This window comes from Catharus ustulatus, chromosome 2, assembly GCF_009819885.2.
Source record: "Catharus ustulatus isolate bCatUst1 chromosome 2, bCatUst1.pri.v2, whole genome shotgun sequence".
Classification (NCBI taxonomy): domain Eukaryota; kingdom Metazoa; phylum Chordata; class Aves; order Passeriformes; family Turdidae; genus Catharus; species Catharus ustulatus.
Genome location: NC_046222.1, coordinates 29990994 through 30012899, shown reverse-complemented (window position 1 = coordinate 30012899; position 21906 = coordinate 29990994). Strand labels below are relative to the sequence as shown.

Genomic DNA, 21906 nt, shown 5'->3' with positions numbered 1-21906 from the left:
AAGTTAATTGCAAGGGTGAATACTCTGTTTTTATGGCTGTGTAAACCATGAAGTGATTCTTAGTGATGTCCTAATTGGTTTCACTGGAAAACTTCATGACATCTATATTTGTCAGATCTCAGGTCTCTGCGAATTTGGGAATGCAAGCGTTCTTCTTCCAAGAAAGGACAAGACCATTTGTGAAATGCAGGTACCCAGCTGTACCTCATACACTGGGGAGTCTTGAATCCCTACCCAACCCAAAAAACAGCAACACCCGTGGAAAGATCTTTACTATGCCCATCTTTAGTTGGAGGTGGAATGTGCACTTGTCAAAATCTGCATTGCCTGCCGGATCCTGCTGTTCCTTATAAAGTTCTGAAAAGAACTTAAAAATTACCTTTTCTTAATTATTATTCTGTGCTCATGCCTAGATCAGGGATGGTACTGCCTTACTTCACTTGAGCACTCTCCAATTCTCAGCACACAGTGTGCTGAGTCAACAGGACAGAAACAGTCACTTGTTGAGTGAAAAAGGGACCTCAGGCAGGTCCAGTCAATTAAAAGGTAACATTTTAGAAAGGAAGTGGGTCCGATATCATTTATACATTGCTGCTGCTCTTACTTCATAAGCTACCCTCTTCCCACTCTTATCCCTGAGTCCTTTCTACAGATCTATACAATACTCAGCACATCTGGCATGGGGTGGGGGGAAAGGGTGCTGTGAATGGGTGTGGGAATACTGATGGGGCTAGTCTCGGACTAGTGGGTGTGGGAATACTGGTGAAGATGGTCTTGGGATATCTCCTCACTCTGTTCATCTGCAAGGACATTGGGTAGAGAAAGTGTCTTCTCAGACATAACTGCTTGTTATACTTCCCACATGTATGTCAGAATGAAAGAGCTGGGAGTCTAACCTGGCTGCTGTTTTGGCCATGTCATCCCTTCCAAAGGCATCACCTGTATCTTTGTAGTGAGGAGAGGTCTATCCACATGCCTCTGTTCTACAGTGGTCCATGAGGAACATCCTAGCTCAGGGGACAGCCCTGCTATCTTCCCACAGCTGGCAGCAGGTAAGTTATCTCTCTGCTATAGCATACTCACAGCTGCCAGAAATATGTGAGGGCCTCTACCAAGGCTTTGAACAGTGTTAAAACCTCAGTGTCTTTCTGTCCTTCAGTTTCATTGCCAGGCATTTGGACATATCAATACCTCCTAGAAGGCAGGTTAGGAACCTCTGATGCAAAGTCCTGCTAATCTCAGGAAGGACCTCTGGCGGTCTCAAGTCCAGCCAACTGCTTGCAGCAGAATTAACTTCAAAGTTTGATTTGACTTGACAGGATTTAGAATTGATGCTTCCGATTTTTCCTGTGCTCATTACTGTTACTTAATAGTATTTGATCCAAAGTACTTCTCTAATGTAATTCTGAAGTACTTCTCTACTAGTATGTAGTGTTCTTTCACTGAGACTCTGCCCTTCTCACTTTTGGAAGAGCTGGCAGGTAATTAAAATGTTCGCTGCAACTTTGATAATTTTAAATAATGCAGCCGAATGTTTGCCCACAGAGTAATTAGGTATTCATTGACATGAGAGTCAATATTCTATGTTAATGTTTCAGGCGGGCTAGACTATGAAGACAGCTTTTAATGTCAGTTTTAAATTCCATATTTCTCTTTTGTCAGAAGGCCCCAAGTTAACTTGCTTAGTTACAGTGCTGATTTCTTACATTTGTCAAATCCACTTACCATAATTTTTAATGATTGTAGCCCAGAGAAGCAAATAACACTCTGCTCTCTTGATCTACCCAAAGAGAGAGCTGAGGGCAGCTGAGGTGCTGAAATTCCTTTGGATTAGACAGAGGAACAGAAGCAAACATTTTAATTTTTTCTCAATGATTTTGTATATGAGAGGAGGGTTCTGAATCATAGGGTCTCTATGGCCTTTAAATAGACATGAGGGAGGAAAACATTAAATAAAATAATGAAGTTGGTTATTTCCCTCCCTCTTTCTGGCCAAAATTGATCTTCTCCAATTTGTCTAAATCCCCCTGTTCCTCCTACACATAGGAAACTCATAAAATAACACTGCTTTGCACCTTTCAGACTCTTATGTCTGGTGCAGTCCAGTCTGCACTGTAACCCTCACTGGTTTTGCTGAAGAAATTGCAATAACTGTGGCAGCAGTATTATTACTTTTACAATTACAGAGCTCCCCAGACATTCATATTTATATGATGCAGTCTTTTCTGGTAAAAGTCACATGATAAGACAAGTGTCTTAGCCTTTGTGTTGCCATAGGAACAATCCAAATCTAAAGCATCTCCCTATAAAAGGAAATATGTTTTGCTTTCTGCAAAACAAGCATAGGAAAGTCATACTCTTGTTATACTAATGGCATTTTAACTTTCAATATCTAGAATAATTCAAGGTTAGATGTGTCTACACTAACAATCTTTCTATTTGTCATGGGATGCCAGAGTGCAGCCTTCTGCTAAATTTGGAGAAAACCACAGCTTCTTTACCCTTCTTTCTAGCCATGGACTTTCTTCTTCTAACCTTCCTTTAAGCACAGATTTATTGTGCTGCTAAATTTACCATTCTAAAATTTGTACTGACTACCCAATTTCTACTGTCATCTTGATAGAAAAAAATAATAAAACCAATACTTTAATATTGGTTTATTAGCTTTAAAAATTTTTGTGTTGATCTTCTGATTGTGCTGGGATGACAGTGAATGTAAGCCTGAATATGTATGTGATCAGAGAAGCAAGACCAGTGATTGACCAAAGCTCTTCATTCTCACTAAAGGATTTTTCTTTAGATCAAGTGTTATGTTGGGGATTTTTTGAGCTGAGTTATCTTTGTCTCATAAATGTAGTGATGCAGGTAGAATTCTGCCTGGATATTTGCCTTAGTGTAGTCTATGGGGAACTGGTTATGGAGCTGTTTTCCAAAAAGTATGTGTTTATTCTACTAAAATTTACCGCACCCACCTCACAACTCTGATAGTATCCCCATACACCTGAGCTATTTTCTTCCTCCTCAGCATTCTCCTGAGGATCCCTCTGATTTCCTTGTTCCTCAGACTATAAACAAGGGGATACATTAATGGAGTGATGTTGGTGTAGACCAGAGACACCACCTTGTCCCGAGCTGGTGAGTAACTGGACTTAGGACGGATGTAGATGAAGGTGGCACAGCCGTAGTGCAGTAAGGTGATGGCCAGGTGTGAAATGCAGGTGGAAAAGGCCTTGCCCCTTCCCACAGAGGAGGCGATGCCTAACAAAGCCACAGCAATGCAAAGGTAGGAGGCCAGGATTAGGAGGAAGGGGAGCAGCAGGAGGAGCACACAGGCAGCCAGCAAGGGCAGCTCGAGGGTGTAGTTCTGTGTGCAGGCCAGGTGAAGCACGGCAGGTACATCGCAGAAGAAGTGGTTGATGCGGCGGGACCGGCAGAAAGGCAGGCGGAACACAGCCACCGTCAGGCCCAGGGCAAGAGCGAAGGCTGCCAGGCCGCAGAGGAGACCCAGCCGGAGGCACAGCCCCTCGCTCATCAGGGCCGCGTAGCGCAGGGGCTGGCAGATGGCCACGTAGCGGTCGTAGGACATGGCTGCCAGCAGGAAGCACTCAGCCCCACCGAGGGCCACGAAGAAGTGCATCTGCACAGCGCAGCCCACGAAGGAGATGGTGCTACCCTCCGCCCCTACCAGGCTAAGGAGTGCCTTGGGGACAATAACTAAAGTGTAGCAGAGCTCGATGGCAGAGAGCTGGCAGAGGAAGAAGAGCATGGGAGGACGTGAGGGCTCCATAATCACCGCCATGAAGATCATCATATTCCCTGCCAAGGTGACCAAGTGAACGATGAGAAAGATAAGGAAGAGCAGGACCCGCAGACGGAGCAACTCGGAGAAGCCGAGCAGGAGGAACTCCATGGTTGCACCAGTGCTCACATTGTCCCTCTCCATGCAGCATTCACATGACATCTACGGGAGAGAAACAGAAGGGAAGTAGCTGAATTCAATGCCTGGCAATCAATTCCATAGGAAATATAGGAAATAATGTACTGTAGGACCAAAGTAGTAAAGCTTATTGAGTAGGGAGGAAGGTGATCTCATTTAAAAAAACCCCCAAACTCCAAACCTGATTTCACTCAGCCACATTCAGCACACTCTCAGACCTATATTCTCACAACCAGCAAGGTTCTTGTGCCCCAACAATCTCCCTAGGATTCTTTCCCACAACATTGGTGACAAAGACTGTCAGCTGTTGGGTTTTCATCACTTCTTCTGAATTGTTAGGTTTATGATCATGTGCAGGTTTTGAACATGTGTTAGATTCCCATTAGGAGTTGACACTGATTAGTCTGACTGAGCTGTCCTGCTTTTGAGAGTTTTCATTGGACTCTCCCTCCTGATCCGAGTGTCCTAAGAAGCTGCAGACAGAGGCGTTTGAGTCTTGACAATCATCAGCTTCTAGGTCTCACAGAAGCTGCTGCTGTTCCTTGTGCTTCCACTCTCAGGCAGACCTGTTAATTCTCTATTCACGGTACTTCTTCAGTCCCCTACACCTGTGTCAGAGAGGCACAAGAACAACCAGGCAGTGAGTTGGAGCTTCTGTGCCACAGCCTCACTCCAGTTAATGGGAATTTGGGGTGTTCTCTGATTGGCTTTTTCCTTCTCCACAGTGGAACTGCCATAAGATTCTTATAGAAAGAGGGTTTCCGTGATTAGACATGAGGATTCCAAAATTAGGGCTGACATTTTGGCTACTTACATCTTTAGGCCTGGTTCAGCCCTATGGCATCAGAGTTCAAGTAAACAAACTTCCATTCCTAAAACCAAAGATGTCCATGGAAACACACACTCTGTAACAGTTTTTAAAGGAAAGCGCAATGTTAACATCCTGGACTTGGAGGTTGAGATCTTGTTTTTCACAGGAAGAACAGAAATTTTCTGGGAATGTGGAGTGATACAAAGCTATTTAAGCTGAAAATTCTAGAAAAGATAAGAATTTAGAGAGACATACAAAAATAAATTATATATACTGGTCATGGTTGAACAGAGTTCATTGCTCACATGTTCATCAATGAATAGAGTATTAACTACAAGGAATAATTCCAACTCTTCTACACTTTGCCATAAAACAGAAATAAAACCAGAGATTCCTTGAAAACTTCTGCTTATATAAAAATCCCAGCAGTATTTAAGTGTGAAACAAACTAAAAAATTACATGAAATGTCATCAAAGACTAATAGAAGGAATGTGAAATTGGTCGAAAACCTGTTAGTGAAGATAGGGATTTTCCTGGAAAAAGTTGTTTCAAAAAACACTCCAGAAAAAATAATCAATACAATTGAGAAGGGAATCTGCTCAAAGCCTATGCACCTTTGCCTTTTGTTTTTTTGCCCTAAGGTTTCCTTGTGATTCAGTATCTCAGCAGCATTCAGAACATCTCGGGACTCAGGTGAATATGAAAATATCCACAATTATATTACCTCAGGTGCAAAACTAGGAATTTAATCAGTCTGCCTCAGAGTGTAAGTCAGCAAAATTAACAAGCTAGGAAGCAGCTACCATAAACTCCAAGACCAAAAAATAATAGACAGTCAGTGAAGACCATGAAGGAGCTCTTTAGAAACAGAGAGAGAGCAGTGATCCTGCAAAAGCAAGTAAACTGCTGGTTAATAGTTAATAGTACTGCTAGAGACAGTTTCCAGCAGTTATAAAGCCATGGTTAACTCCCACATCCACATTTTGTTGCTGCAAGACTTCGCCAACAGCAGTTCTAAGCAGTCTGTCTGTAAATCTCTCTTGACACTCTATGCAAGTAGAAGGTCTTCAATGAAAACAGGAGTAATGGATTGGTATATGACTGTGGTCTGAGTCACTGAGGACCAACTGGGGCTCCCCTCACTCCAAGTACTGAGACTTTAAGTGGATTCTACTGAACACAACAGGCTAAGAAGTGGGGAAGAAACAGGGGTTTCCCTTCCTCTCCTTTGTTTGCATCAGTGAGAGCATACCTTCTCTGTCTTAAAAGGTAAGAAAATAGAGACTTCTTCCTCTTGATGATGTGTGCTCTTCAGTCTGGGCTAAGATTCTGTTTCTTGCCTAGTCTGGGCTCCCTCTGGCTGTGGGTATCCCTAGAGCCCATGTTTCCTTTCAGCATCTCATAAATCTCCTCTCCTCTCCTCTCCTCTCCTCTCCTCTCCTCTCCTCTCCTCTCCTCTCCTCTCCTCTCCTCTCCTCTCCTCTCCTCTCCTCTCCTCTCCTCTCCTCTCCTCTCCTCTCCTCTCCTCTCCTCTCCTCTCCTCTCCTCTCCTCTCCTCTCCTCTCCTCTCCTCTCCTCTCCTCTCCTCTCCTCTCCTCTCCTCTCCTCTCCTCTCCTCTCCTCTCCTCTCCTCTCCTCTCCTCTCCTCTCCTCTCCTCTCCTCTCCTCTCCTCTCCTCTCCTCTCCTCTCCTCTCCCCAGCTTCTTATATGCCATATGACACAGAAGTCTGTCCTGTTTCCTGCTGCCTCTGCCCTCCCTGCACCAACAGGCAGTTCCATTCCTCCCAAGAAAGAGGGGGGTTTGCAGATTTTCTGTGAATCGAGCAGTAGGATGTAATTGCATCTTCAGAGGATGGCAGAGTTGCAGCACCTTCCTCTCTTGTTCTCTTCACTGGAGCAATTGAAAGTAGCTGATTATTGATGGGGCTGCTTTGTACCTGCTAATGCAACATTTTAAGTAACAAAATGCAGTGCTACTCTTATTAAATAAAAATAAATCTTTGGGGTTTAAGTAAATTTAAACCAAACTAACACTTAGAAGCAAAGCAAAACAGATAGAAAAACTTTAAATGCATTTGTGTGTGGAGTTTTCACCAGTTTAGATGACCCATTTTTTCTTACTGGCTCAGATGAAATCACCATTCGGCAGTTGACAGGACTGAGATTATTTGAGCCCAATTTATTTTCACTGCCATTGTTGCATTCATTCCTGGCCACTTATACTGAAATAATTAAAGAGATCTGTAGCCTTATGTGAGTAGAAAAGAGAGGCAAAGCCAAGATTTGACTGCTAAAATGGATCTGCTTGGCAGAAACATGTAAATATGATACCTCAACATTTTTCACAGGACTTCCTTTAGAAGGAATCCTTTCAAAATGTTCTTATATCTTATTTTATCTACGTGGCATAGTCATTTTGGAACAAAACTGCCTCTTGCATTGGTCCAGTCTGGGACTAATTCTGTTGGGAAAAGAACCTGGGCTTCCATTGGACAGCAAGAAACAGGAGCCAGAAGAGGCAACAAAGACCAACCACTTACTGGGCTTCATTAGTAAGAATGTGTCCAGAAGGTGAAGGAAAGTGATTATTCCCCTTTATCTGTCATGCATGTAACCACATCTGGAACATGGCCAAAGTTGTATTTAAGTATTTTTACTCTATTTTAAACCTGTCATTTAACTTCTTGGAATTAAAGCTATGACATTGAAGTCTATCCTCTTTAGTTTCTTGAGTCACTTCCTTAACTTTCAAATTTTTATTTTTTTCATTTCAATTCTTTTCCTTACACTTCTTATTGTTTAATGTTCTGCAAACAATTCAGGGCACAGAATGTTTTTGGAGCATTTACAAAACTGAATTCTGAATCTAAGGTGTTGCTGTATAATACTGAACTTAACAGCAACCCTGAAGCCTCTCTTGGTGACACATTGTCTCTGCAGCTGTAATAGGAACAAAATGGAGGTGCTGGTTATTTTCTAATTACACCTGGCAAGTTGACTGGATTATAAATGGAAGCAAATCTTTACAGTGAAGTCTATTTTAGTCAAATGTTTCGCAGAGTAAGACTGCTCCCTCTAGTAAACTCTGTGAGAATTTCAGGACACTGGCTGATTAACTCATGTAGAGTTTATCTTTATCTTACAAAATAAAATTCAGGAGCTCTGGTGCTATTTCTTATTTTATCCTCTTCTCTGACCCAAACTGCAGGAAAAATCTGCTGCCTCAGTAACTGCAAAAATAATCAGGAACTACTTTGACCAGTCTGTTCCAACTTTTTCATCTCCAGATTGTCCTCTCCTCCTGCTGGACTGGAGGTGAACCAAGGTGAGTCAGCACGTACCCGGTAACCAATACCACACAGTCAGCACTTATAAGCACTAATTTTTTTACCATAGTGCCCAGCCTTCCACTGAAATAAATCAGGCAAATCACTGTTTCAGTCTGTGTGTGTGCAGATAAGCCATCATTTATTAACATGCAACTTACACCTCCCTGCAACGTTTCAACACGCTCCCACACATTACCTCCAAAACTCGGCTCCCCGAAGAGGGGAGTGCTAGCTGGAGTGAGCTGTGCAGCCGGGTGCCAGAACACACAGCAACCAGACAAACAACAAGCAGCTGAGGATGAGAGTATGCATGTCAAAGCGACTCCATACTTCCTCCTCCAGCCCACACCTTTCAGGTTCCCAGCACTTCCATTGCATCAGCTTACAGCCAAATTCATAATAGATTATTAAAAGCTGCACGTTGGCATTAGTGTTTGCATGTCTTGAGTCTGCAGCATGTTATAGAGCTGTACATTCTGCCTTGTTGCAAAGTTCAGCCCTGCTCTCCTCCCCCACACTCTTAGCTGTGTGATTTTTTTTCAGTACATGCCTGCAAGGCTTTGGGACTAGCCTGCCTTAGCCCGAATTTGTATAAAGAGGTCCTTGGAATCCAGGTACAGTTAATGAATCACATAATATCAGCTTCTATCAGCAATAGCAACATACTTCAGAGGATATTCCCCTTGGTCTTCAGAAAAAAGGCCAGTGCTGGGCTTGCCTGTCCACACCTGTGAATCACCGACCTGCTCCAAAGAAGGCAAGAGAAACTAAGAAGCTCAGACTAGTATGGAGCAATCTGGGCAAAATGGAAACAACTGAGAGAGGTACCAGAAAACCTGGAGAAGTGGGACAGCTGGTCCCAGCAATGGCCAGGCAAATGGAACTCTCAGCCCAGACAATACAAAGCTCTTCAGCGGGCTGAAAGCAATGTTCAAGCAGCACAAACTACCTAGCCAGTAGTAAAAGAGAGCAAAGAGGATAAGAAAGACTGCAGATCTTCTTTGCATGAAAAGCACTCTGATATTGATCCTCTGGGGGTATCTCACAGCGGTAGAAAGCAAAGATTTTGGCTGTTATAGCTGCACTGATGTTCTGTGGCAAGTATGTTCAGTAGTAGAGCTACTGTGTTATTCAGAAACATCATGGTGACTTATCTGATTAGAGAACTTGAGGCAGTTTTAAGGTAGATTGCTTGAATTGTTTTTGGTGGTTGATGAAACGTAAGATTTGCTCAAATAAAAATGTTAAGAGTAGCAATGTAAAAATAAATGCTAATATCTTTTATGCATTTATGACTCCAGTACAATTGACTATGGTCATAACATAGCAGGGCCAAGGGCTGAAAATTATAACATCTTGACAGAGACTTTTTAAGAGGTATGGAGTCCCTCTTCTGTAGTTAACAGGAGTCAAGAAATGTTGTCTTCCACAGTGGCAAGACACTAAAACAATTGGGTATAGCTTTAGGAGGAGCAGTGCATCCTTATTCCTACAATGTTCAGACCTTTCTGGAAACCAGGAACTGAAACTGGCTGGGATGGTAACAGCAGGATGGCTGGCATCAATTTGCCTTGGTGAGAAAAATCATCCCACTTCTCTCCTTGAGTTTCTGTTGCTTGGCTTGATAAATGGTACCTGGGAACTCAGTCTGGGAAAGATGCTGAACCATCAACCAACCAAAACAGAGTTTTGCAAAAAATAGGCAGGCAATCTGTCAGCTAAGTATTCCTGATGATTTGTTAAAGGTGGGGCATTTTCTTTCACCTCCTTGTACTTACTCACAGTCTAACTCAGCCAAAGGCATTGTCCTGCATCTCTGCTAAAAAAAGTTTGTACAGATCAGTTAATAGTGTCATAAACGTGCAAGCTTTTCCCATTTGCAAAAAAATGGAGTTACCAGAAGAAAACTCATTTAGAGCTAGAGAGAGAAAGGACAAATCTAAAATAGGAATTAATGAATAAAAGGATGAAAATATTTAACCTGAGAACAGCAAATGAAAATGAAAAAGACAGACACAATGACAATTGGGCTACAGGCCCTAGAAAAGATTAACTAGAACTCCAGTAGTTAAGAAAGAAGGTGAGAGTAGTAAGAAAGACTGTTATTCTCACAAGAGATCTAAGTTTTCTTTTGTATCTGAAGTTATTTTCAGATTCATTTGGACAACTTTGTGGATTTCTCTGTGGATCCAATTAAAAGTTTGGGTTTTAACTACCTTCAGCCTGGGGCTCGTCTGGAAAGAAACAGTGTAGCTGCAACTCTTACGGTCTTTGAAGGAGCTCAGCAGTGTTCAGCCCCTCTTGGGGCAGAGATGACAGCACTCTGGGGCCTTGCTGAGAATTGCTGGTGTTGACTTCCAAAAATCACATATTTGTTGTTCCCAGTGAAATGGTAAATGAGGCATTGTCTCACCTGAGCTCTTCCTTGGGGTGGCAGTGACTGAGACACTCCACCTGGGGACATAATTTGTTTTTGGCTTAATTTGTTCTGATGCAACTACAACCATTAGGAGAAAAGACAGAAAAACTCATTGTTTTATGAGGTTCTCCATAGGAGACACCATCCCAAGCTGATGCTGTACATTCTTCATCCCCAATGTACTCAGCTACTACTCATTTCATCCTCCTCCTCCCATCTCATGTTTGGTCATCTAGATTAATATTTTTCATCTGTGTCACTTAGAAGCCTGAGGCTCATTTTCAGAATAGTGAGGTAAATAACTATTAGAACAACATGCTTTTCTGAAGAAACTTATTGCAGAAAATAAATTCTGGAAATCAGCATCCCAGACTGAATGTACAAACTCCAGATGAACTAGAGCTTGTTTGGATGGAAGAACTGTGGTAGACAGTCAATATGTGCAGTCAGAGACTGCAGATGGGCTGTAGGATCCATTCTAGCACTGAACTCTCTAAGTTGTTTCAAGCTGTATTTCAAGAAAGACGATTGGAGGTGGAAGGAAAGAGCAATCTGTCCCTAGTTGTAGAACGAATCTATGTTTTAGAAAACATATATATAGCAGCATGTTGGACTGGATGGCAGGGGAGCAGGTGCTCAAACATCATTTAGCATCATTTCCACTTATTGTCTCACACAATGATGTACATGTCTGCTTCCATTATTTTGTTTCTTGTGCTCACTACATCTCTAAATTCTTACGTAACGTAAGAGCAAACACTGAAACAATGCAGTGAGAATTCAGCAAACTATTCTTGGTAAAAAGCCCAGAATTGCAGCACCACTGCAGAATACAGGATGAGATGCAGTAAAATGTTACTAGTCCAGGTGTCCATGAACACAGAATTAAAGGAAATAGTTTCAAGACAAGTGAATGCAAGAGTGAAAGACTTTCAATAGCTTTTCTGCATGAAGAGCTGCTAGAGATAGGGGAGAGACTTATCAGCCTGAAGGGATCTCTGTCTATAGGTATGTCATATATTTTATTTCTTCATTGTGCCTTTTTGGGTGACCAAATCCCTTATCTGAAAGGAGACATCACATGGCACAATAGAATCATGAGCTGCTTGGAGGAACAGGAGAAAGAGGAAGTCACAAAGGACAGAAAGATTGGACCTTTATCAACTTCTGTGAGTCTCAGTGAAGATGTGGCAGCAACAGAGAACTCATGCTTGGCTGAGCCCTCTGGAAGTCCCAGGAGCTGCATTTGATCCTTATAGGGTCCCTTCCAACTCAGGATATTCTATTCTATTCTATTCTATTCTATTCTATTCTATTCTATTCTATTCTATTCTATTCTATTCTATTCTATTCTATTCTATTCTATTCTATTCTATTCTATTCTTTTGTGGCACCTTGCATTTTATTGCTGACAAATGCCCTTCAGCTGTCAGTCGTGAACCCTGTCAGGCTAGGGAGCTGTGGGCACATGTAGAGTTATCAGGAGACCACACTTTTATTTACATGTTGGTTGACCAGTACAACAGATGTAGGTCTTGGATGGATGATCTAAAACCTGATACCTCTGTTGCCCCTAATGATTTCCAATCTCATGGATCTATTTGGTGCAAAGGCTTTCATTCTGAAACAAGCTGCTTGTTAGAGCACATGCTAGCTGATCTGCATATTTATGCCTTTTCCTTTATATTCAGACACTGAGAAGAGCTTCCTCCATATTCAGTTTTAGCAACTTTCTTTTGTTAGCAAAGCCTAATTTTCCTAGATAGGGAACATAGGCTGAAGACCCTGTGACAGCCTGAGCAATAAACCAAGCTGAGTACTCAGCAGTTCTTTCAGGCTGATGAATGGGAAATGTAATGAAACTGCATCAAGTGGATGTGATACCATAACATTCTCCAGTGCTACAAAAGGTCTTCACTGAATGACAGAAACATAAAAAAACAGTCTGGAACACCCAGCCTCCTGCTCAGAGCTGGAGTATCAGTAATGCTGCATCCCTTCATGATGGACATTTCTTACAGAGTGCTGGGAGCCTCCAAGGCTGGAGACTCCTTCGCCACTCTACTTGTCAGTTCCAGTGCTGGGTTACCTGTGGGTGAAAAATTTTACTAATTTCCAACCAGAATCCCCTGAGATGTGATTTTCAGCTACTGACTATTACTGTTGGTTTAATGGAGCTATAAAAAATCTCTGGTATTTGGGACTGGAAGTAGCGGGGCAAAGAGAAACAGGACAGGAAGGAGGAAAAACAAACATCTGCATCATGACAATGTTGCAAACACCTCTTAGCACAGCATAAAGATGGAGTAGCCTTCTTTACCCTTTTTTTTTTTTTGCACAAAGATGATAGATGTGAAGGGACAGAGGCACTGAAGACCTTTGCAGTAAGCACCGTGTAAATGCAGTGCTTTCCTTCAAGCTTCTGTGCTCATTAGCCAGTAGTCTTTCAGTGCTAGACAGCAGCATTTGGGCTGGTACTGAAATGGAAAGCATGAAATCCACTGTCCTCTGTGGTATGAGGGAAGGTCTCAGCTGGCAGAGCCTGTTGGCTATTGCATTGCTGATGTCTTGCGCTGAGCTGATGGTGAGTAGTTGAGCAGTGAAATTGAATTCAGCCTCCAGTATATCCTCACTTCCATCTTGGTTTCCATACAGATGGATGGAGGCCCCACTGCAACTGAGTCTGTGCATGACAAATGTCTTGTATTCCTGACAGACACATAGCAAAACTTTGTTTATATATTTTTTTTCTTTTGTGTTTGCTTCCATCCCTCCCTCGTGAGCTCATCATATCTCTCTTATTCTTGACTTTTACTTCACAGAGGCTACATCTTCAGAGTACCAGAGCAGACAAGTCAAATGGGCTACAGATATGAAAATTCCTCAATTATTAAATGCAAGCTCCATCATAGCAAGTGAAACTCTTCAACTTTTGCATATTCTCAAAAACTGATTTTATTTGTTCTAGGCTTTGATGAGAAGTGTTTTGCTGCATAAAATTTGGAACAATATTAAAGTTTCATAAGTTAGGTTACTGAGATAGAAATCTTGATATGTGTTCTCAACACTACCACTGGATACTAAAATCAGAAGTACAATTTAATTGGAATTAGGCAATGCATACTGTTGTGTCTAAGAATGAAACTTTTTTCAAGATGCTCCAAACTAAGGCTTTACCCAGCTTTTACCCAAGATGCAGAAAAAATATCCGTATTTTTTCAGGTCACTAATATGGCTTGGAGAAACCACAAATCTCATTTTGGAAGCTCTATGAGTATTCCCAGAAGCACAGTTACTTTCCCAGATAACAACTTTCCTACAGATTTTCATTTTCAGGCATTAGTATTAGACTTAATAATATCCATTTTGTACATAAAAATTGAGGACTATGGAGCAATGGAAATGTCTGCATTTCCATTGGAATGGTGGAATGCAAGATGGAAAATATAGCGCTTCTTGTCAATTACAGTAATTTCACGATTACAAGCCGCACTGACTATAAGCTGCATCTCCGGGTGTTGGCAAACATTTCGTTCTTTGTCCATACACAAGCCGCACCCAATTATAAGCCGCTCTGTCGTTCGCAGAGAGGACCCGCGTGTAACAAAGTTGCCAAATAGTAACAGAATCGCGGGATGGCGGGGTTTACTGGCTTGGCTCGTTGCAACTCTGCAGTGTTGTAATTCCATTGCATTCAGATTAAGAACTTGGCTGTCTATATGTGTTTTATGGGAGTGCTGGTGGTGTCAGCTGTGGGGCAGCTGAGGGCAGCCACTGCTGTGTGGCAGCTGGTGCAGGTGGCCATGTCCATGTCCTTTCTGTGCACACGTGTGCGCCTGTCCCTGGGTCACACAGTCAACCCCAGCACGGGCAGCCCTCGACAGAGCCCGTGCAGCCTGGGCTCAGCAGCTGAGCAGGAGGAGTTCCTGGTGCTGAACTCCGCTCATCCTGAGCTATCCCTACATACGTTACTCGAAAAGTGGCTTGACCTAAACAGAGCTCTGGAACTGGGGCTTTTCCCTACAGAAAAAAGAGCTTGTATAATTTTACTATTCTTTCCTCTTACTTTCTGTCCTTCTTCTATGATATATTTTTACCCTTTAGTTCCTTGCTGCTGATTAGCTGCTTGCAGGAACTACCATGGACTTTCTTGGAAGAGCATCTTGTGTGTTAAAATCCTACAAATCCTACAGATCAACAGACATTATCTCACTTCTCTTTTTCTTGCAGTTTTTGCAGGACCTTAGTATGTTTTGCCATGTAAAAAGCAATGAAAAATCCCTTTCACAAAGAAGAAAAAATAACAAATTTACAGAAAAATATAAGGAGCAACTACTGAAGGCCTCTAGCCCAATATACTGATGACGAGACGGCTAACTCTAGTTAGGTGAAGTTCCTTAAGGTCTTATCCAGGTGAGTTCTGAACACTCAATCATAGAGGATAGTTTGGGTTGAAAGGGAGGTTTACAGACCATATCATTCCAACTCGCTACCACAGGCAGGGACATTTTCCACTAGAGCAGGTTGCTCAAAGCTCCATCCAACATGGGCCTGAATACTTCCAGAAATGGGGCTTCTCTGAACAACATGGTCCCATGCTTCACTACCTCCATTGTAAAAGACACATCTTTCGTATATCACATCTAAATGTATTATTTTCTGTATAAAACAACTGCCCCTTGTCCTGAAACTACAGGTCATGGTAAAAAAAGTCTCTTTCTATCTTTCTTATAAGCCCTTTTTATATATTGAAAGGTCCCAATAAGATCTCACCAGAGTCTTCACTCCTCCAGGCAGAACCACCACAAGTCTCTCAGATATTCTTCATGGCAAAAGAGTTTCAAACCTCTGACCATTTTTGTGGCCCTCCTCTGCACTCGTTGCAAGAGGTCCATATTTTTTCTGTGCTGGACTCCAGAGTTGGACACAGTACTCCATGTGGAGTCTCTCCCGAGCAAGGTAGAGGAGCAGAATCACCTCCATGACCTGCTGGCCACATTGATTTGGATGCAGACCAGGATACAACTGGCTTTCTGGGCTGCAAGTGCTCATTGCCTACTCATGACCAGCTTTTCATCCACCAGTATTCCCAATTCCTTCTCAGCCATGCCACTCACAGGTTCCTCAATTGGTCTTTACTGTGATCTTTTCTGATGATGGGAAAGACTTCATTTCCCCAGTATGTCTCTTGAGTTTCAGAGGCTTCAGAGATGTGGGAAGAGGGAACTGAGGCAAAAAAAATTGTTGAGTACATCTGCCTTTTCCATATCAGTTGTCACTATTTCTCCTGTCTTATTTAGTGGGGGAGTGGCATATGACATTTTGTTTAATCTTCCTTTTCTGGTCAACGTACTTATAAAAATTCCTCTTATTATTCTTTCTAAATTAAATTCGAGCTGTGCCTTGGCTTTCCTGATCTCATTCCCTTGTGTTTAGAGCACAGTTACATCAGTTAGGAGCACAGAAAATCTCAGGGGATTCCTGTGTCCCTGAGTGGATGAAGGAGATATCTTTTCTACATTTTGTAGCTCTCTTAGGAGGAGCCAAAAAGCTGCATCTACTTAGCCATTAGTAGTAGGAAGCCCTTAACTAAAGGAATGCATTACTGTGATGTGGACAACCCACACACAAAGTCAGTGTTTACACCCAGGCTTCCATCAGCTGTGCTCACCATAATCCTAATAAGTATGTGTCACTCAACAATCTCACCCCTTTGGTGTTTGCACATCTTCATCCATCTTCATAACTGTCCTGGCACAAGCTGTGATTGGAGAGATTTGGACACTTTGAGATGAACTTTTTCCTGACTAGGAGTCAGTGTAGCACTGGACCAGGTGTGAGATCATGACTTCTTCATCAGTATTTTCAGTACTTGGCCAGATAAAGTCACAGTGACCTGATGGGGTGTTGAGGATAGTCCCACCTGAAGCAAAATTTCTGAACAATGCACCACCGATTTGATGACATGGATATCCATTAACAACTGTGCTCACTTGTGCTTACAGCTCTGGCTTCTCACACAGAGAGTATCTTAATGTGCTTCACTTCCCAGCTTGACTAGGAGCTACTTCCATCACCAATCCTTTATATTCCTGTCATTTTCATTCACTGTCAGGTGAGAGCCTTATCCAATAGTAGATTGAAGTTCAGACCACGTCATCTTTGCTTAGTTTCATTCCTTGACATCTTGTTAATTGACAGAGAGTTCTGATGAAATTCCACGCAAGTATAACAGTTTTCTTCAAATACTGCAAAGATGGATTTTAAAAAAATCCAACCAATAAAGACCCTAGCATCCCCTCTCCTTCCCATTTTTTTTAGGCTGTCCAGGAGCACAGTTAAAAAACCCCACCAAAACCATTGCATTAGTGATTGCTATAATTAATTTTTCTAGGAAGCAGATATTTAGGCTATAGTGACCACAATCATCTGATAATGGCCACTGTATTCTGCAAGTAATAGTCCAGCTAAGGATTAATTATGTCAACCAGGCATATAACTATATTCTTGACATGTTTGGTTTTCAACTTCTCTTGCAAGGACTATGAGTAAAAGGAGTTTCTGGTTTTAAAGTCTTTCCTTTTTCTCTAAAACTCTCTTGCTGCTGGCCCTGCTGCCCCAGGGCCAAAGACACAGGGCTGTTACACATGATGGCAACCAGCTCCTCAGGCACACTGGTCCCAGCTTTGTTGCCCACATCTTTCCAGTCAGAGCCACCATACTACACTGTCCCTTTCCCTCCTCAGGGCCCAAATTAAGGCCAAGTTTTGTTACTAGCAGCAAAACCACCCAACCATCCAGAGGAAGCCCATTTAGGGTCAGCTTGCTAGAGCTGTACCCTGTCCCTCTCCAGAGGATGGCAGCAGAGCTCAAGCAACCCTGAAAGACCTTTTTCCCCGCCCTGATTTCTAGAACTGCAGAATGATTTGAGTTGAAAGCAATCTTAAAAATCATCTAGTTCCAACCTCCAAAGTCCAGACTCTGCTGAGCTCCCTGCTATTTTCAGGTTTGGCCTCAGCAAGTTTTCCAAGAGATCCAAACATGACAGGATGAAGTAGTACTGATGAGTAAAAAAAATCTGGATAGGAGTTTCAGGTAATATCAGGAGAAATTAAAGTGAGCAGGACTAGAGGAGCAGAACCACCTCCAGCCAAATGGCTGTACTAGTGGATTCCCAGGGTAGGAGAATCCTACCTGGATCCCATCTGGTGTCCCCTGCTCTGCAGCTCCCCAGGCAGTGCAAGGAGAGCTGATTTCCCACTTTTTTCATTTAAGAAAGTGGGATTTCAAGGGTTTGGAAAAGCTGACTGCCACACCACAGGACTGCCTGCTAAAAATAAAATGTATTTATTTCAGCAAGGTATAGAAATGGTGTTATGGATGATTACACCCGCATGAAACGGGCTGGGAACATTTGTGAGATAAGGAAATTCCAGTGTTAAATAAAGATGAACATGCCTTGTACTAATTGTGGATTTTTTTCCCTTAAAGTTATCACTTTTACAGTAAACTATTTCCAGAGTAAAATGAAAATGCTATGTTTATAAATAAATATGTCTATATAAAAAAAATACGTCTACAACAGGGTTGCAACATTGGTGGATAGGGGAAGAGTATTTGACATTACCTGCTTTGCTTGTGCAAAGCATTTGAAGCTGTACAGCATGATATTCTTAGCTCTAAACTGGAGAGACATGAATTTGGTGGACTGCACTGTGGATAAGGATCTAGCTGGATGGTCACACTCAAAGAGTTGTGGTCAATGACTCAATGTCCAAATAAAGACCAGACATGATCAGTGTTCTTCAGGGGCTGGTACTGGGACTTGACTGCTTAACATCTTTGTTAGCAACACGGATTGGATGCACCCTCAGTCAGTTTGCTGCTAACACCGTGGTCTGTGGGGCTGTCAAGGTGCTGGAGGGAAGGGATGCCACCCAGAGGGGTCTTGCTAGGCTGGAGTGGTGAGCCTATGTGAACCTCAGGAAGTTCAACAAGGCCAAGTGCAACATCAGCCTCTGAACTGGGACAATCCCAAGTACAGATACAGGCTGGGAAAAAATGGACTGAGAGCAGCCAAGCAGAGAAGGACTTGGGGTGTTGGCTGACAAGAAGCTCAATGTGAGTTGGCAGCGAGCACTCACAACCCAGTAAACCAAATGTGTCCTATGTTGAATCAAAAGCACCATGGCCAGCAGGGCAAGGGAGGAGATTCTGCCCCTCTATTCCACTTTGGTGAAACCCCACCTGGAATGGAGTGCGTCCAGCTCTGGGCCTCTCAACATAAGAAGAACCTGGACTTGTTGGAGAGGGTCCAGAGGAGGCCATGAAGGTGATCAGAGAGTTGGAGCACCTCCAACATAAAAGTAAGAAAGTAAGCCAAGACAGTTGGGGCTGTTCAGCCTCAAGAAGAGGCAGTTTTGGGGAGACTTTTCAGACTTTTCCAGTACCTAAAGAGGTTACAGGAAAGCTGAAGGGGACTTTTTAAGAGGACATGCAATGATGGCACGAGTTGTAATGGCTTTAAAGTGAAAGAGCACATGTTTAGATTAGATATCAGGAAGAAATTCTTTACTTTGAGGTGGTGACACACTGGAATATGTTGCCCAAAGCAGCTGTGGATGCCCTTTTCTTTGAAGTATTCAAGACAATGTTGGATGGGACACTGAGCAACATGATTTTGTGAAAGGTATTCCTGCCCATGGACTAGAGGATCCTTAAAGGTACCTTCCAACCCAAACTGTTCTGTGAGTCTATGTTTCTGTTGGTTACATGCTTATTTAGCCAAGGTACCCTTGCCTTTGTATTCCCAAGTCATCTTGATCTCCTAATGCAGCAGTTTTACTTCCCATATTCAACAATCAGCATTTTCCCCAGGCAACAGTGATTTTCCAGTGTATTCCTGTCACTCAGACCTCCTGAAAGATGGTGTTGGAGATGTTTGCAAGGCTGTGAGTCCATCTGATGTGTCATGGGCATTTCCAAGAGAAGACATCCTGAGTACAGGATTTGCAGCAACAGTTCATCACCTGTGGTCTGCTCTGTACACTTGGTGGTCACTAACCCTATTAGTATCCGCTGCCCTTGGTTCCTGAGTGAACATAGGAAGAGGAGGAGCATAAAGTGACAAGTAGACACCTGCCTTGCTGTCACTAGTCATCTCTTACACATGTTAGAGATTTTCCTCTTTGCTGAGGAAAATACATTTGCTGTGATTCCCAGAGGGGAAGAGCCTGGCTTGTAGGCCGTGTCTTGACTAATACCAATAGAGAGTTTGTTCCCAGCCTTTTCAAAGACATTTGGCTGGGTTTTGCTGCCTTGTTTATCACTCTGTCAGATTTGTGAGATCTGGTAGAGCAGATGAACAACAGCTCATTCCATCTTGTGCAGCTTCTTGTAAGCTTCCACCATGTCCTGCAGAGCCAAGCCCTGATGGCTCTGAGGACAGACACGCTGCTGGACAAAGCTGGGCAATTAGAGATGATGGCAACGCCTCTGTGATAACAAATTTGAGAAGAAACCAAAACTAAGGAGGGGTTGCAGTTTTAATTCCAGATAGAGAAATGGAGCAGGTGAGAACATGTGGGGGAGATGACATGGAGACACCAAGATCAGTGCAGAACGAGGGGTAGGAGCTGCTCCAGGTGCTGGAGCCGAGATTCCTTTGCAGGCTGTGCTGAGACTGTGGTGAAGCAGCTGTGCCCTGCAGCCTGTGTGGATCCACAGGGGATGCAGAGATCCACCCACAGCCCATGGGGATCCATGGGGGATGCAGAGATCCACCCACAGCCCATGGGGATCCATGGGGATGCAGAGATCCACCCCTAGCCCATTGGAAAGGTGCCCACACTGGGATGGGTGGATGCCTGGAGGAGGCTGTGATCCACTGGGAGACCCAGTGGAGAGAGGGACCCCTGCTTCCAGGCTAGAGCAGCCTGTCCTTGGAGGACTGCACCCCGTGGAAAAAGAGACCCATGCTGCTGCAGTTTTCGAAGGACTGCTGCTCATGAGATTGTAATCATGCTGGAGAAGTTCACAGAGAATTTTCTCCTATGGAAGGGACCTCATGGTCTCACAGGGAAACAACTTCTCTCCCTGCACAGGGGAAGAAAACCATGGGTGAGGAACTGACCAAAACCCCCCACTCCCTTGTCTTTCTGCACTGTCAGTGGGACAGAGGGGCTGAGGGAAAAAGGGTATTTTTGAGGGCTTATTTTATTTCCCATTATCCTGCTCTGATGTTGTTAGTAATAAACTTGCTTTGTACCTCTAAGTGAGCCTGTTCTGTCCTTGGAGTGTTTCTTTTTGGTCCCTATCTCAGCTAATGAACCCTTTGTTAAATGTTTCTCTGCTCTGTCCAGCTGTAGCAGGGGAGTTTGAGTGAGTGGCTTTTCTGGGTGCCTGGTGATTGGCCAGTGTCAAACCATGACACCCCACATTGCACTGGGAGGGTGTCTCACAGCACCAGGTCTAGTTTGAGTGCACTTGCCTCTGGGGCACAGAGATCATAAACAGGCCAGGGGCCTGGGGGATCCGTGATGAGTCTGCTGAGCTCTGGGGCTGATGGTGTTTACCTAGGTGAACTGCACTCTGCTAATCTGTGGGACTGTGTGAAGAGGAGTAGGGCTTTGGGACCACACAAATGACAAAGGCAAGTTTGCTCAAATGAGGAGAATTCCTTATAGGATTAATCTGCTGCAGCTGTGTGATTTGACCATGTCACACTGATTTTCCTGATGACCTCTACAGATCTTTGAAATAAGGTCTTTCATTACTGCTTTTGTCAGCAACATGCTTTGCAGTTTTTGAGATTTGATTTACTGGGATAGAGAATCTCATTTAAGTTTTACCATAGTATTGCTCTTTTTGATCCAAAGGTCAAATAAGGCACTGCCAGGAAAACACAGCAGCATAAGTGGGAGGAATATTCTGACAAAGAGAACCAAGAAGAAATTAAAGGAAGCATCAATAACTGAATTAAAAGTGAGGCAGCTATTTTAAAAAATCAGACATGTTTTACCACTGGGATCAAATATTCAGCCAATTAAAATTTAGGAAAACAGTCTGTTTGATTATGTAATTTGAGCAGTAAAAAGCTATATCATTAGTATGATCAATGTCTTGAGATACAATCAAATATGTGATATTTAGGTACAGGCTGCAGGTGAGAGTTTGGCCAGGATCACAGCAATAATCAACAGCTCACCAAGACTTTATTTCTGGCTGAGTCAAGCCTGAACTCACTGTTACTGAACAGTGAAACTGGGAGGAGATAAAAACTTTCAGGAGATATACATGAAAAAGACCTCAAAGTGACTGAATGAAACATTCTCTAGATACACAGAGACATCTCATAATGAAAGGACAATATTTGTCTACACTAAACAGTACATAAAACAGACCCACTG

At 43.0% G+C, this 21906-nt stretch overlaps 1 protein-coding gene across 1 annotated transcript; it reads right to left on the bottom strand.

Moving 5' to 3' along the window:
• Window positions 1-2959: 2959 nt before the first annotated feature.
• LOC117011610 (olfactory receptor 10AC1-like) lies at window positions 2960-3961 on the bottom strand. Its single transcript, XM_033087033.1, has one exon. The coding sequence runs from the start codon at window positions 3959-3961 to the stop codon at window positions 2960-2962; it is 1002 nt and encodes a 333-aa protein (XP_032942924.1).
• Window positions 3962-21906: the final 17945 nt, after the last annotated feature.

Bases quoted from the DNA above. Each gene is read 5' to 3' on its own strand.
- LOC117011610 (XM_033087033.1), bottom strand. From the start codon at position 3,961: ATGTCATGTGAATGCTGCATGGAGAGGGACAATGTGAGCACTGGTGCA.